We start from the raw sequence: 16,271 nt of genomic DNA on the forward strand, positions 1-16,271 counted from the left end.
TATGTAATGAAAATCTCAACCACTCCTTGATGTCTGCAGTTTCTTCTACGCGACCCTTGTTATTTTGCCATGTTTCACCCATAAAATCCCCCCAAAATCCCGCTGTGGCCGTTCACAGCTGTGTCTTGACACTCGATGATACATGCTACATTTTTTTACATGTACAGTTTCTGGATCGAAAAGCGGTAAGTACGCGATATTATCTCGTTAAAATTGTGGCGTCTTTAATTATGCTCTCGCGTTCTCTGACCTCCAGTTAGGGTTTTGCTGTTTAATTTTTTTTTTTTTGAATGCCCTCAAATATATACTGTATATATATATATATATATATATATATATATATATATATATATATATATATATATATTATATACATATATACTATATATATATTTATATTAGGGCTGTCAAACGATTGAAATTTTTAATCGAGTTAATTACAGCTTAAAAATTAATTAGTCGTAATTAATCGCAATTCAAACCATCTATAAATATGCTATATTTTTCTGTAAATTATTGTTGGAATGGAAAGGTAAGAAACAAGATGGATATATACATTCAACATACGGTACATAAGGACTGTATTTGTTTATTATAACAATAAATCAACAAGATGGCATTAACATTATTAACATTCTGTTAAAGCGATCCATGGATAGAAAGACTTGTAGTTCTTAAAAGATAAATGTTAGTACAAGTTATAGAAATTTTATATTAAAACCCCTCTTAATGTTTTCGTTTTGATAAAATTTGTAAAATTTTCAATACAAAAATAAACTAGTAGCCCGCCATTGTTGATGTCAATAATTACTTACACAATGCTCATGGGTGCTGAAGCCTATAAAATAAGTCGCACCCAAGCGCAAGCAGAGGGCGGCAAAACTCCATACAACATTTTAAATTAATTACATTAAAATATTTGACGCAATTAACGCACATGTCCCGTATTCTGCCTTTTGGTAAGTTTTACAGCAAGGTTTTTTGTGCTGTCTAACAGCGAACTCTTGTGGTCGCTTTGCGACATGGTTTATTGCTTTCTTGCCAGTTCAATATGGCTGCAGGACGTCTCGGGCTGACGCCTACGTTGTAATGTTGTGCTGATATGATCCTTGGACAAGATTTGTCCGTAAGTATGGTTGTTGTAAAGAATGTACATATTATGTTAGTAAGCGAAATGCTATATTTTTAGTATGAGATGGTTTTTGTTATGTTTAGTGAACCTGTATAGCGTGCTAAGCTAACGTTGTTGCCAATGCAATGCTTGTGTACTTTTTTTTTGTAGTTTCACTACGGTCTAAAGAGGACAATGGTTTGAGGCCATTTTATTAACAAATCAGATGAAAAAGGAAGACGTCTGATTATTAAGGCGTCGTTCACTAGCTGTCTAGCTTTGGAAAAAGTAGACGCTTCGGAGTGAGGACAGCATAGACGGATTTAAATGACAGTAGAGTGAAATGCCCACTACAGTCCTTATGTACCGTATGTTGAATGTATATATCCATCTTGTGTCTTATCTTTCCATTCCAACAATTTATTTTACAGAATAGATGTATAATTTACAGAAAAATATGGCATATTTTATATATGGTTTGAATTGCGATTAATTGCGATTAATTAATTTTTAAACTGTAATTAACTCGATTAAAAATTTTAATCGTTTGACAGCCCATAATATATATATATATATATATATTGTATACGTGTATCAAATAATTAAAAAATACAGTATCGCAATCGTCATATGAACTAGCTTGAATCGTGAAAGGAAATTTTTCCCATCTTGCACACCACTACTTCAAGTAGTACTGCAAAGTTTCTGTTGAGCCTAACCTGAACGTTCTGGACTGCAGCAGCTGTTTTCTGCCGCTTTTGCTCTACAAGTTGCTGCTGGAGCTGTTGCTGTAAGGACTGGATCTGGTCGAGCTGAGATTTCTGTTGGGCTAGCTGTTCCCTCTGGACAACAAGTTGTTTCTCCCGTTCCTGTTGCTGCTGTTGTAGAACCTAAATTGTAAAAAACAGAAAGGCTGACTCATGGCCCGAAAACAAAGGTTTTTAACAAGTACTTATGACAACTGTGTGATAATGAGGTTACAGTTAAGCATATTTGGTTAAAATACAAGATGATCAAATTAAAAAACATATCACAAGCCTCCTGAAACAGAATGTGACATGGAGTTAGGTATTTTAGATGGGTTAGAAAAGGAACAAATCTATGTTTCATTGCTTATAATCAAGAATGCAAGTACAACAAAAAGTACAGCATCTGCAACTAACTGTGAGTGCCAGTCGTGTCAAGCTTATTAGAAAATAAGCAGAGGTGGGTAGAGTAGCCAAAAATTTGACTCAAGTAAAAGTAGCATGACTTCAAAAAAATATTACTATAGTAAAAGTAGTCATCCAAAAAATTTACTCAAGTACAAGTAGAGTATTTGTTATTTTGTGTAATTTTTGCTAGCTTTTTTGTACATGTTCTATGTGGTGAATGTCAAGGCGTGGCTTTAAAACTTGTTGTACACTGTACAATGACAATAAAGGCTTTCAATTCTATCTCTCGAATAATGCTTCCCATCGGCTCACCACCTGTGAGATGGGCCAAAGGGGTCGGGTGCATAGGGAGTTGGCCGGCAGCCAAAGGCCTCGGCGGTCCGAACCCTGCAGAAGCTAACTCTTGGTACATGGAATATCACCTCTCTGGCAGGGAAGGAGCCCGAGCTGGTATGTGATGCAGAGAAGTTCCAACTAGATGTAGTCGGACCCTCCTCCATACACAGTTTGGGTTCTGGTACCAATCCTCTCGAGAGGGATTGGACTCTCTTCCACTGTGGAGTTGCCCACAGTGAGAGGCGCCGAGCAGGTGTTGGCATACTTATTCGTGGTTCGCAGCCCAGTGTGAAGCGGTTGGGATGAAGATCCGCACCTCCAAATCCGAGACCATGGTCCTCAGCCGGAAAAGGGTGGCGTGCCCTCTCCGGGTCGGGGATGAGATCCTGCCCTAAGAGTTCTTGAGTTCTTGTTCACGAGTGAGGGTAGGAGGGAGCCGGAGATTGACAGGCGGATCGGTGCAGCGTCTGCAGTAATGCGGACTCTGCACCGGTCCGTAGTGGTGAAGAAGGAGCTGAGCTGATACCAGTCGAGCTACGTTCCTATCCTCACCTATGGTCAGGAGCTGTGGGTTGTGACAGAAAGAACAAGATCCCCGATACAAGCGGCCGAAATGAGTTTCCTCCGCAGGGTGTCCGAGCTCTCCTTTAGAGATAGGGTGAGAAGCACGGTCATCTGGGAGGGACTTGGCGTCGAGCCGCTACTCCTCCGCATTGAGAGGAGCCAGCTGAGGTGGCTCGGGCATCTGGTTCGGATGCCTCCTGGACGCCTCCCCGGAGAGGTGTTCCAGGCAAGTCCCACCGGCGGGAGGCTCCAGAGACTACCCAGGACACGCTGGAGAGACTGTCTCTCGGCTGGCCTGGGAACGCCTTTGGATCCCGTCTGACCGTCTGAACCGGTTGGTTAAAGTGGCTGGGGAGAGGGAAGTCTGGGCTTCCCTGTTAAACTACTGTTCCAAGTCCATTTTTCTCAAAAGGTTACTCATGTATATATATCGCTACTACCCACCTCTGAAAAAAAGTAATGTACAATGGATTTACTTCATTGCATAAATGACAGGCTTTTGCAAATGAAAGCGTTTGTGATTTTGCCGCATACTACTGGCTATGAAATGCAGAAACATTCTCCTGCTGATTCTGCTATCAAGCATGGCTTCCACACCTGTTTAAGAGAGTTAACTTGGAAGATTTTCAACTGCTTGTTCTATCGGAAAAGAGGGAAATTATCGTGTTAGCAGGTTGGAATCTTAACACTGTACTGAGCAAATTTCAGATAGATTGAGTTAACACAGTAAGGGGAAAATGTGAAATATTAAACATTTCATTTCCTTTTGCCAGTAACTCACTATTACTATTAAAAAATGTTTGCAGATGTCTTCTGTTGAGATAATTATCGGGGTTTGATTTATTAAATGTTTGCCTGATTGGTTGATTGAATATTTGCTTATGCTCATATATACCATAAATAATACATACTGCCATATTCTTCTTACTTCTAATTACTTTATCTAATTACTAATTACTTTAAATAATATATTGCATATTATTCATATATAACCAGTAAATGATTATTGCTTGCTATACCAGATTGTAGTATAATGCTTAAGTGTTACAAAGTGTAGAAAGAGGGTCGGAGTGGCTTCATGGCCACGCCGTTGTATAACTAGACCTTCCAGGCATCCTAGCACCTGGGGTTTTGGACTTTCGCCTAGCCCCTCGAGGACGATTCTCCATCCGAGGACATCTTCCAGGGCCGCAGCGGTGCACAACTGGAAGTGTTTGGACTATTCTAACGTTGCATAACTAAAAGTGTCTGCATTATTTTGACTGCTTATATATTATTTTGACTGTTTATATGATTGTTTTGATTGTTTGCATAAGCTCTTGCTCCACACACGTGTATCACTTAAGTTCCACCTACATGCACACACATAGCCAATAAAAAACCACATGGGTGTCGCTAGCTTGCTCTCCCCTCCCCTTTAAGGCGGCGCCCTATTGTCCAGGGACAACCCCCTAATAAAATACCAAGGAGGGTTTTTTTTCCTTTAGATCAATCTTGGTGGCTAAAGAGCCACATGTTTGACCTCCTTGGCCAAGAAAACTGAGTGTCTTCTCTCCTTATTTTTGGGTAATTTTACAATGTCAACCTAAGGATCTAATTTTGAACTTGACATTTTTTGGTCCTTCGAGCCGGATTGCGACATACCTGACGTTTCCGGAGGCGGAGAGGATATCCATTCAAAGCGTGCACGTACTCGGTTTGCGAGTGGACTGGGCTCAACTCCGCTTCTGGAGGCGAAGGGTTGAAGCAAAACCGAAAGGATTGAAGACATCTCACGGTAGGATCACCCAAATTCCCAAATTGTATGATTGTATGGGTGTAACAATTTTTGCGGCTGGTAAATTTTAAGGGCGACGGTGTCCTGTACGTACTTAAACTCCGTGAAAAGTAGACGCACCTATAAAGGAGGCGATACAATATTTCGCGTCTTTTCTGGGTGCACGTTCCGTGTCTGCTTTGAGTGGACGCACCCAGAAGGGGTGCGATACGAGATTTCGCATCTTTTCTGGGTGCACGTTCCGTGTCCACATTGATAGACGCACCTAGGAAGGAAGTAATTTTTTTACTTTGCATTGAACTTTGAAGCTAAATCTGGTGCTTGAGGCTTTTCCGTGTGAGGGAAAAACCTCGTATCGCGTAGTCGTGGTATACTGTGTAACGCAGAGTGCTATTGGTTGAAGGGTTAAATGGTTTCATTCGCGTCTTTTTTGAATGCACGTTCCGTGTCTATTGTAGTAAAAGTAGACGCATTCAAAAAGGAGGTGACACGATATCTTACGTCTTTCCTGGGTGCACGTTCCGTGTCTATCTTGGTAAAATCTTGAGAATACTAGTCCCCCTCAAGTCAGGCAGGTGTCTGTAAATCGGTAACAGGACAACGGGTCCTACGCGCGTCTATTAGGGCAACGGGTCCTAATAATAGTAATAATAATAATAATGATATTAATGATACAGATAATATAGAGAAGTAGATAATATTGTGATCAAACTTGGTTATTTGTTGCAAATAAGGCGAATAATTCAGGAAAACTCTGAAATCTAAATACGTTCATAATTAGTGTGAAACGTTACTAAAAAGGGATTTTTGGAGGTTTAACAACTTCTAGGAGACGAATAGAACACTCTAGCTTGAGTAATAAAAATATCTGAATTTTGAAGTGCATGTGACACGAAAAATTGAAACTCGAGAAATCGCGTAAAAACAATCTAAATGTTTACTAGAAACCCGTGCACGGCAAATAAGACTCAATAAAGCACGAAAAAGAGTAAAATTTAGCGGGAAACTCAATCCTTGGGGAGAAAAAATTAAAATACCATCCAAAAACTGCTGAAAAATAATTTTTTGCGAAGTTAGATCGTATTAAGGAGGATCTTGTGTGAATTTAAGGCGAAAAACGATGTTTTGACCCTCGGTCTGAAAAATTTTATTGTCAGAAAAAACTCAGAAGTGTCTACAAGGCCTGTGCACGGCAGTTAAACGAATGATAAGAATACCACATAGGATAAAAACAGTACTGGTGTGTGAATGAGGTTTGTGTGAGTGTGTGCTTTTTACTAACATAATACAAGTGGGGGCTGCAAGTGGCAACTCACTTTGGATGGATAGCAAGAGTGGTCCGCCTATCAGTAATACTGAGAGGTAGAAGCCTGACCACTACCACTGTGAGAAATTAATTGTCACCGGTCCAATCGGCCCATAGGAACACCAGGTTCAGGGCCTGATCCAAATTTACATCCAAATGGGGAAAACTAACAGCAAACTCGATGGGGGGAAAGACCCTAAATTAGAGCTCGCGTGTAAAGACTGGAAATTCATCGGGAGTCGATGTCCAACTAAAATAAGATTTTTAAATCTTTGGATCACCAAGTACGGATTTAATGGCCAACTTAATACCCAAAAAATCGTACACCTGCAGGACCAGATTAAAGTGAAAGAATCATCCAAAGAATTAACTTCTACTATGCCAACCATAGTGATAATTGTTGAATTGTGCTGCTGAAAGTTTGATTAAGTTGTAATGAGGGCAGAGGTAAGTTGTATTGAGGGCAGAGGTAACCGTAAGCCTAGGTAAATGGGTTGCGAATGTGTTTGGTTGTTTGGTGGACGTCTGAAGTGGAAAAAAGGGAGCTGAGAAAGTTCTGGGAGTGGGAGAGGAGCGTTGATAAGCGAGGGAATTGTTTGTAAATAGCTGACCGTCTATTGCGTCAATAGCTGAAATAGCTGACCGGTTAATGAGCAAAATTGGGAAAAAGGAGGAGTTCTTCAACATGAGGAGTGCGGCCCTTCGGTGGCCCCTATTTGCAACATGGGGTCCTCGACGGCGTCCGCTGGGTTTTTGCCCAAATTAATTATAAGGGGAGGTTGTGATTCCAGCTGGGAATATTCCAGCCTTTCCCTTGTACTATTTAGGAGATGAATTTTTGGAATGGAATCTCATTAGAGATAAAAATAGACTATTGAGCTCAATTGGAACTTATAGAATGCTCTTAAAAGAAAATAAGAGAATGGCTAAAAGAGAAAGAAAATAGTTAATGTTATGAAAAAGGAAAAGATCAACTGTTGATAAATAGCTATTTGAGACGTAAACTTAACAGATTTATTTTAAGCAATTTTATTTAAGCAAAGAGCTAGTATGTTTGATAAAAGAAAATTAGATTGTTAGAAATGTTCTTTATTCATGAATAGATATTGTTCATAATATTATTTGAAAGTAAATTATTCTGAATTCAGGTGAAAAATGACCAACTTTTAGATGTATCGGGCTAATAAGAACAAATAGTATTTACTCCAAGTAAGTAGAGTAATCTGACGTATTAATCGTCATTAATGGCCTTTAATTTTTGAATTAGTCTTTATCCCCTGAGGGAAGGGGAAAATTCAAATTCAGAATAAGGTGGAGGAAATTATTCGGCTAGATTCCAGAGAAATTATGTTAGTGAGACGTTATAAAATTTACAATGAAGAAGGTGACTTAGAAATAGAAAAACGTACTCATTGTTGGCAGATTTAAAGAGAAAAGGAATCACACATAATGACATAGTAAATAGATTGACTAAAGTAGATTTTGAAGTACATGGCAAAATATTGTAAGAACTGTCAAAAGACTTCCCATTAATTCTTGGGAATGGTAATAGATATCAATACAAGTCTTATAGATAAAGAGAGGTCCAAATGCTGATTAGCGAACTCCTGTTGAGGAGCAGTTTGGTATATGTCACAAGATAAATAACTACTAACAGCTGGTGGGAAAAAACAGTTTTAGCAGACTTTAGAGCAATTTTAAACTTGCCACTTTCTGTGTGTGAATCTGTTCGGGAATAAATTATCAAATAAATGATTGTGCTGACAAATTATTTTAAAGGGGACAGTGAAAGTGATGATTCATCTTAGATACATTTTTGAGTGTATGGAAGTGGCGAATTAATAATATAGAATCACTGTCATGAGTTACTCTTAACATCATGAAAATTTGATTTAGATTTTTGGGGAATTGATAATGCTAAATATTGCTTAAGATAATTGGCTCACATGCTGATGGAATTTGGCTATCTTTGTTCAGCTGTGACCCAAATGAAAAGGGATGAAAAGACAATTCTGAATTTTGTTGCTACGAATTTATAGTGGGAATAAGTGGCCGATTTTGTAGTGATAGGCCAAGGCAAAATTAATTGATAAATTCCAAAAGACGGAACGGAAGAAGTTGGGGAGCGGAAGCATATATTGACTTTTCGCCAAGTGGAGATAATTATGCTGGGAGAATTGTAATTTTAAAACATTGGGTTAATTGCAAAGCATAACATTAATAATAATATGGGGTTTTAGACATGGGTTTTTTACTATTCGTAACGCTCATTACAATTGTAATTTACAATGTATGATTACAATCCTCCCAATATAATTCTTTATTTTGATTTGGAACTTTGAATGCATTACTTTTATGTTTGATATTTTTATTTTTAGCACTTTTATTGACCTGACTTTGGTTTCTTTTGTGGTTATAATCGGGTAGGAGTTTATGTAAGTTTATATAAACTAATTTGCTTCTGTGTATATATTGTTTTGGGGAAGAGGTCAATTTTTCAGGCTGTTAAATCGGATAATCTTATTTTAATTTTGCAGCTTGAGATAAATTTAAGGACTAAGAACTCTTGATTATAAACACACATTTTAAATCATATGTTTTATGAATTTAATTGAAAGTTAAAATTGTGGGCGGAGAAAGTAAAATTCTTGGGGCATGATTGGAGCAAGGGTGGCAGGACGATCCTAAAAGACAGGGAAACTGCCGTGTTGCAAGCCCCAAAACCGCTTACTAAGCGACAAATGATGTCCTTTTTGGGCCTCACAAATTACTGTAGACCATGGATTCCTAACTACGCTGAAATCGCAAACCCCCTTGCTAAAATCATGTATGACCCAGCGTTATAAATGTCTTCACCTTTGACATGGACAACAGAGGCAGAAAATGCTTTCACTCAATTTAAACAAACTTTGTTATCTAGTACCGTTTTGGCTCTGCCTGATTATTCTAAACCTTTTGTCCAAATATTTGATTGCAAGGGTGAATACAGGACCTTATGTCCGTTTGCGAATAAACCGCCAAAGGACACTTTCCTTATTGATATGTGACTGTAATGTACAGTACAGGAACACACTTTATGGGTCAATCATGGAGCGACATTGCGCGGTGGGTCTATGTGAGCACGGAGGGGGGGGGTCTCATGTCTTAACAGTGGGAATGGTTAGATTAGAAATGGTTTTTCAAATGCATGGTCTGTGCTCAACCTAGTCCTCACGGCAATGTTCGCCCTAAACGGCACACACATTTAAATGGATTTTTGTTTCGTTTTTAATTGGTTTTGTTTGGAAAATGGGCACGCTGATATTTGGGATACTGTTATTTTATGTTAATCAAATGGTAATTGGGCAGAAATATTTTAAAGTAAACAACGCATAACAATGTCGAGTATGTATTAATGGTAGCAAAAGGCATTGTGTAAAGACATCCCTAAGTGTGGCATACGTGAAACCATTTATAGCGATAATGGAACGCATTTTGTAAACACAGTAATCAATAAGATTGGGAAATTGTTTTGCATTTCCTTAAAAAATCACTGTGAATGGCATCCTCAAAGCGCGGGTTTGGTTGAAAGAATGAACGGTACAATTAAAAATAGATTAAAGTTACATATTAATATTACTAGTACGTCGGGATTAACACTTTTTGAGATTCTTTTTGGGAAACTATATCATTTACCTATTTTCTCCACTAAGTGGGAAATAGATGAAGCTAATTTAGCCGATTATATGCGAAAGACGTTGGAAGTGAGACAGGATTTGTGTTTGCCACAAGTTGATTCTGACTCTTCCCAGCAGAATGACCTGGTGTTCACTGGAGATTGGGTCTTGATCCGCAGCATCAAAAGAAAACACCAAGAGCTCCTCACGGCTCCTACAGCCGTAAAGATTGCAGAGAGGGAAACCGGGGTTCACCTTGCCCACTGCAAAAAGGTCATCTCAACCGAGTCCCAAGGTCGAGCAGCTATCTAACTGAAGTCTGACTGAACGGTGGGGGTGAGCTTATAGTGCTCATAAATACTGCAGGTCAGTGAAGAGAGGTATTAAGCATCAGAGGTATTAAGCAAATCCAGGGCGCTCTTCCTGTTTAGGGGAACTCGGTCGACATGACACTGCCGAGGTGGGCAAGAAATCTCTTGATCACCTATGTAGTCATCTTTTCACGCTCGCGATACACAAAGTTACGGTCAGATATTTACTTGGTACGTGACGGTTAAAAGGAGGGCCTGGAGGGCGCTGGTGGCGGAGGACGGTCACAAATGGGCTGGTTGGACCTCCGACACCTGTGCCACTTCCATTCGCCCTCAAATCAATTTAACTTGTTTAGAGCCGGGAATTCAAATACAAATTAGGTCCGGAAAATGGAATTGTGGTAATAAACCTTGTCTTTATTTTTTTCCTCTCCCCATACGAAGGATGGACTGACCCAAGAGGAGATCCTTTTCATCTCCTAATCGTCTGTGTATCCTCCTTATTGGGAGACCCGGTGGAGGCCAGGCCCGTGAGTAAAAATATAAAGACTATGCCGTCTGGGTTGATAGTAAAGGCAACGAATAAAGTTACTGTCGATGATAGAATGGTAGCGGTTACTGGGGTTACTCAACAAGCTAATAACTGGCTTTTGTTAGCGGAAGCGGCTGGAGGAATGGTTAATACTAGCTGTGTTGTATGTATGTTGCGCGTAGTGCCAGCTCTCCTTCCGCCACATTGCCTTCTGGAAGTTATGACTAGAACCATATTGAGTAAGGCTTGCAAGAAATGGGATGGGGTATATCCACTAACCAAAGCTGCGAAGGAAAAGCCTATATTCTCCGACAAAGTTGCAATGGCTAACTTTTCCTGTATTGAACTTTCAGGGTCATTGAGGAGAGTGGGGAATCTAGATCCCTCATGGTGTAAGACGACCGTGTATCAAACGAGTCCCTTAGTGCCGCGTAGTGACGTATGGTGGTGGTGCGGTGGCAGCAAACTCTACGACACCCTAAGGAACTCAGTGGGGGTATGTGCACTTGTGTCATTACTCTTATCAGTGTATATTTATCCTGTTTCGGCTACAGATATCCTGGACGCAACATCAAAGTTTGACCCCTCTAAGTTGCGTGTTAATAAACGTAGTGCCCAGTGGGCAGTTGAACCAACTTACATAGATGCGATCGGAGTTCCCCGTGGCGTGCCAAGTGAGTATAGGTTGACTAACCCAATTGCCTCGGGTTTTGAATCTGTACTCCCTTGGATCACTGTTAATAAGAATGTTGAGAGGATCAACTACATCCATTTTAATCTCCAGAGACTTAATAACAATTCAGAGATTGCCTTTACAGCCTTAAAACACCAGCTGGATGCCACCTCTCTCATGGCGTTCCAAACCAGGGTGGCCGTGGACATGTTGCTAGCCGAAAAAGGCGGCGTTTGTGGTCACATCGACATTTGTTCCAAACGCTACCTCCTCTAATGAGGAGAACTTCCACAAGGCCCTCAGAGCAATCAGCTCCCCTGGTAGAACGATGTAGGGTCACTCTGGGGAGTGGACCCCCGATGTGTCCAGTTGGTGGGAAGCAACGTTCGGTAAGTATAGGTCAAGGCTGTATACTATCCTGGTCTCTGCGACAGTGTTCCCGATGGCTCTGGGATTATGTGGTTGTTGTTGCATTCCCTGCATTCGTGTTGTACTTCACCGGTTTGTTTCCGCGACTATAGATCCTCGTTTACAGGAATTATACCCCTTTTGGCCCTGGGAGAGGAGTATGACACAGGTGCCCATACGGAGTTTGTAGTTTGCGAAGTGGCTCTCGATGGTGACGATCTCCCTGACGACGGCGATGACAATGATGGGTTCACCATTCCGGAAACTTTCTTTCAGACCCCGCCACCGCCTCCAACTCCGGGTGGCGACAATATGCGTCGACATGTCTAATGATTCGATTGAATAAAGCCTTTTTTAGGAGGTTCTTTTAATGATGTTTTTGTCGCAAATATTGAATAAACAGGCGGGAAATGTTGAGATAATTATCGGGGTTTGATTTATTAAATGTTTGCCTGATTGGTTGATTGAATATTTGCTTATGCTCATATATACCATAAATAATACATACTGCCATATTCTTCTTACTTCTAATTACTTTATCTAATTACTAATTACTTTAAATAATATATTGCATATTATTCATATATAACCAGTAAATGATTATTGCTTGCTATACCAGATTGTAGTATAATGCTTAAGTGTTACAAAGTGTAGAAAGAGGGTCGGAGTGGCTTCATGGCCACGCCGTTGTATAACTAGACCTTCCAGGCATCCTAGCACCTGGGGTTTTGGACTTTCGCCTAGCCCCTCGAGGACGATTCTCCATCCGAGGACATCTTCCAGCGGTGCACAACTGGAAGTGTTTGGACTATTCTAACGTTGCATAACTAAAAGTGTCTGCATTATTTTGACTGCTTATATATTATTTTGACTGTTTATATGATTGTTTTGATTGTTTGCATAAGCTCTTGCTCCACACACGTGTATCACTTAAGTTCCACCTACATGCACACACATAGCCAATAAAAAACCACATGGGTGTCGCTAGCTTGCTCTCCCCTCCCCTTTAAGGCGGCGCCCTATTGTCCAGGGACAACCCCCTAATAAAATACCAAGGAGGGGTTTTTTTCCTTTAGATCAATCTTGGTGGCTAAAGAGCCACATGTTTGACCTCCTTGGCCAAGAAAACTGAGTGTCTTCTCTCCTTATTTTTGGGTAATTTTACAATGTCAACCTAAGGATCTAATTTTGAACTTGACATCTTCAAACCTGAAATATGGGTAAAAAAAAAAATACACAAAATACAGTGGTACCTCTATGGGGCGCCGTTTGTAAAGCAGCACATGCTGAAAATGACGACAACATTTTCTCACATTTAGCGCCACATAGTCTTTAAAACGTGGTGTGAAATTTTTAGAGTCACTTTTTTTTGCACATTTACAACATTATTGAGCAACTGAAATATTCATTTTTAAATAAGAAGTTTTGGACCTGAATGTTTAAATCCATAACTAAATATTCAATTTAAATCTTAAAATTATATCCTATATGCTGAATCTGGAAACGATTGGAACTAGATATTTAGCTTAATATGCAAATTCACATGACTGGAGACCGGAAGTAACAAAATAAAAGTTGGAGGACACACAATACTCTTTAAATAGTTTCTCCTAAATATGTATTTTACCTATATGTTGCTATTATCACGATGACTCATGTCCATGAGCAGACTGCCACCGTTGAGTAGGTTTTATTCATTTTCAAGCAACTTAAACAGACACTCTGCTGCTCTACCAGCTTTTATTTTGTTACTTCCGGTCTCCAGTCATGTGAATTTGCATATTAAGCTAAACATTTATTTCCGACCGTTTCCTGATTTAACATTTAGGATATAAATTTAAGATTTAAATTAAAAATATTTAGTTCTGGATTTAAACAATCATGCCCAAAACTTCTTATTTACAAATAAATATTTAAGTTGCTAAACAACTTTGTAAATAGGATTGTTCCGATCATGTTTTTTTGGTCCCGATCCGATCCCGATCGTTTTAGTTTGAGTATCTGCCGATCCCGATATTTCCCGATCCGATTGCTTTTTTTTTTTTTTTTTGGCTCCCGATTCAATTCCAATCATTCCCGATATTTTTTCCCGATCGTATACATTTTGGCAATGCATTAAGAAAAAAATGAATAAAACTTGGACGAATATATACATTCAACATACAGTACATAAGTACTGTATCTGTTTATTATGACAATAAATCCTCAAGATGGCATTTACATTTTTAACTTTCTTTCTGTGAGAGGGATCCACGGATAGAAAGACTTGTAATTCTTAAAGGATAAATGTGACTTTGTATATTGTGACTAAATATTGCAATCTAGTGTATTTGTTGAGCTTTCAGTAAATAAAACTGTAGCCATTTAACTGTTCTGCCCAAATGTATGATGGGAAGTGCAACCATGACTGTGCATAGTGGCCCCAATTCGTATATCTTCTCTGCGTTGGGAACTAACATAGGGTGTTAAGAAAAAGATCAACTTCTACCTTTCCCCCCACATTGTTTCCCACGATATTTCTAATTGTTGAGAGAGGGATTTTAAAGCTTTAGCCAAATTAAAAAAGGCTCCTAAGACTGCCAAAATTCACTCTTCTCATTTTACGCTGCCTTTTAGCTCTATATAGAGGTAAAACGGCGCCATTATAGATTGAACGCGACAATGCGTGAGTGGGTCGTGCAGCGAATGCGTTAATTGGGTTACGTATTTTAACGTGATTAATTTTTTAAATAATTAATTACCGCCATTAGCGCGATAAATTTGATAGCCCTACTTTAAGCCAAAACTAGAGACTCTGGATGAGTGTAAGACATTTTGTCTGTAACGTTAGATACAATTAGAAAACGATTTAATCAAAATATATATATATATATTAAAAAAAGGCATATCCGATATTTTTTTGCCAATTCCGATACTTTTAAAATGACGTGATCGGACCCGATCGATCGGCATCCCGATCAATCGGGACATCTTTAGTTGTAAATGTCCAAAAAAAGTGACTAAAAATTTCACACCATTTTAAAAACTGTGTGGCGCTACATGTGAGAAAATGATGTCGTAATTTTCAGCATGTGCTGCTTTACAAACGGCGCCCCATATACCTCGAGGTAAAAAAAAAGCGTCAGTACACGAAAAAAATCATACGTTTTTTTAAGCTTTTTCCCCCTTGATATTACAAAACATTTTTCAGCTTACAAAAAATACCAAGTATAACAAAAAAAAACGTAATTCCTGCTTGCAGAAAATTTGAAAAGTCGCGCCTGTACTTTCCTCGCTAAGACGTTGGTGCTCAGTCTAAGCAAAGTGTATAATCAATAAAAATATTGTGGGAAAAACATGAAATTAATCAGTCTCGTCCTCAATGACAGATATAGTCACAGCAATGTTAAATTCACAATGATAATTAGCGGCTAATACAGCAATAACACTTATACAAACGGCTAGCATGCACAAGCTAGCATCCGCACATCGTCCCAAAAAAATTTACTATTTGGCTTCCACTGACAATAGATGTCCAATTGACTTAATCTGGGAGGACTGGTTGTGAATGCTCATATTTCAGCTAGACGTCCAATCTATGCTGTCAACAGCACCCGGTGAAATAACTTATTTGGCCAAAAATAAACGGGTCTGATATAGGTACACAAACTGTTCAGGGGATCTTCTACACTTGTCACGCTACAAGATTGGCTAATAATGCGCTCATGTAAAAGTGCGTTGTGAACGTATCTGACCAGCTGATAGCTACAGTGCCTTGCAAAAGTATTCGGCCCCCTTGAACCTTGCAACCTTTCGCCACATTTCAGGCTTCAAACATAAAGATATAAAATTTTAATTTTTTGTCAAGAATCAACAAGTGGGACACAATCGTGAAGTGGAACAAAATTTAATGGATAATTTAAACCTTTTTAACAAATAAAAAACTGAAAAGTGGGGCGTGCAATATTATTCGGCCCCCTTGCGTTAATACTTTGTAGCGCCACCTTTTGCTCCAATTACAGCTGCAAGTCGCTTGGGGTATGTTTCTATCAGTTTTGCACATCGAGAGACTGACATTCTTGCCCATTCTTCCTTGCAAAACAGCTCGAGCTCAGTGAGGTTGGATGGAGAATGTTTGTGAACAGCAGTCTTCAGCTCTTTCCACAGATTCTCCATTGGATTCAGGTCTGGACTTTGACTTGGCCATTCTAACACCTGGATACGTTTATTTTTGAACCATTCCATTGTAGATTTGGCTTTATGTTTTGGATCATTGTCCTGTTGGAAGATAAATCTCCGTCCCAGTCTCAGGTCTTGTGCAGATACCAACAGGTTTTCTTCCAGAATGTTCCTGTATTTGGCTGCATCCATCTTCCCGTCAATTTTAACCATCTTCCCTGTCCCTGCTGAAGAAAAGCAGGCCCAAACGATGATGCTGCCACCACCATGTTTGACAGTGGGGAT

The 16,271-nt window shown here is 39.4% G+C and overlaps 2 protein-coding genes across 9 annotated transcripts in view; one reads left to right on the top strand and one right to left on the bottom strand.

Moving 5' to 3' along the window:
• Nucleotides 1-16,271, bottom strand: part of bsna (bassoon presynaptic cytomatrix protein a) — a 197,031-nt gene that overhangs the window by 59,849 nt on the left and 120,911 nt on the right. For all 7 annotated transcript variants that reach the window (XM_057858314.1, XM_057858307.1, XM_057858297.1 and 4 more), the window contains one exon: nt 1,831-2,001. In XM_057858314.1, the coding sequence (XP_057714297.1) occupies nt 1,831-2,001 (171 nt within the window). The remainder of the gene's footprint in view (nt 1-1,830; nt 2,002-16,271) is intronic.
• Nucleotides 4,768-12,605, top strand: LOC130930406 (uncharacterized). Of its 2 annotated transcripts, none has more exons than XM_057858354.1 (2): nt 4,768-4,942; nt 10,043-12,605. In XM_057858354.1, the coding sequence occupies exon 2, from the start codon at nt 10,767-10,769 to the stop codon at nt 11,694-11,696; it is 930 nt and encodes a 309-aa protein (XP_057714337.1). In that variant the 5' UTR covers nt 4,768-4,942; nt 10,043-10,766; the 3' UTR covers nt 11,697-12,605. The 2 variants fall into 2 exon arrangements, with proteins under 2 accessions (XP_057714337.1, XP_057714345.1); XM_057858362.1 differs by lacking the exon at nt 4,768-4,942 and having other exon boundaries at nt 6,850-10,364; nt 10,660-12,605.

The sequence above is a fragment of the Corythoichthys intestinalis genome, chromosome 2 (genome assembly GCF_030265065.1).
Source record: "Corythoichthys intestinalis isolate RoL2023-P3 chromosome 2, ASM3026506v1, whole genome shotgun sequence".
Classification (NCBI taxonomy): domain Eukaryota; kingdom Metazoa; phylum Chordata; class Actinopteri; order Syngnathiformes; family Syngnathidae; genus Corythoichthys; species Corythoichthys intestinalis.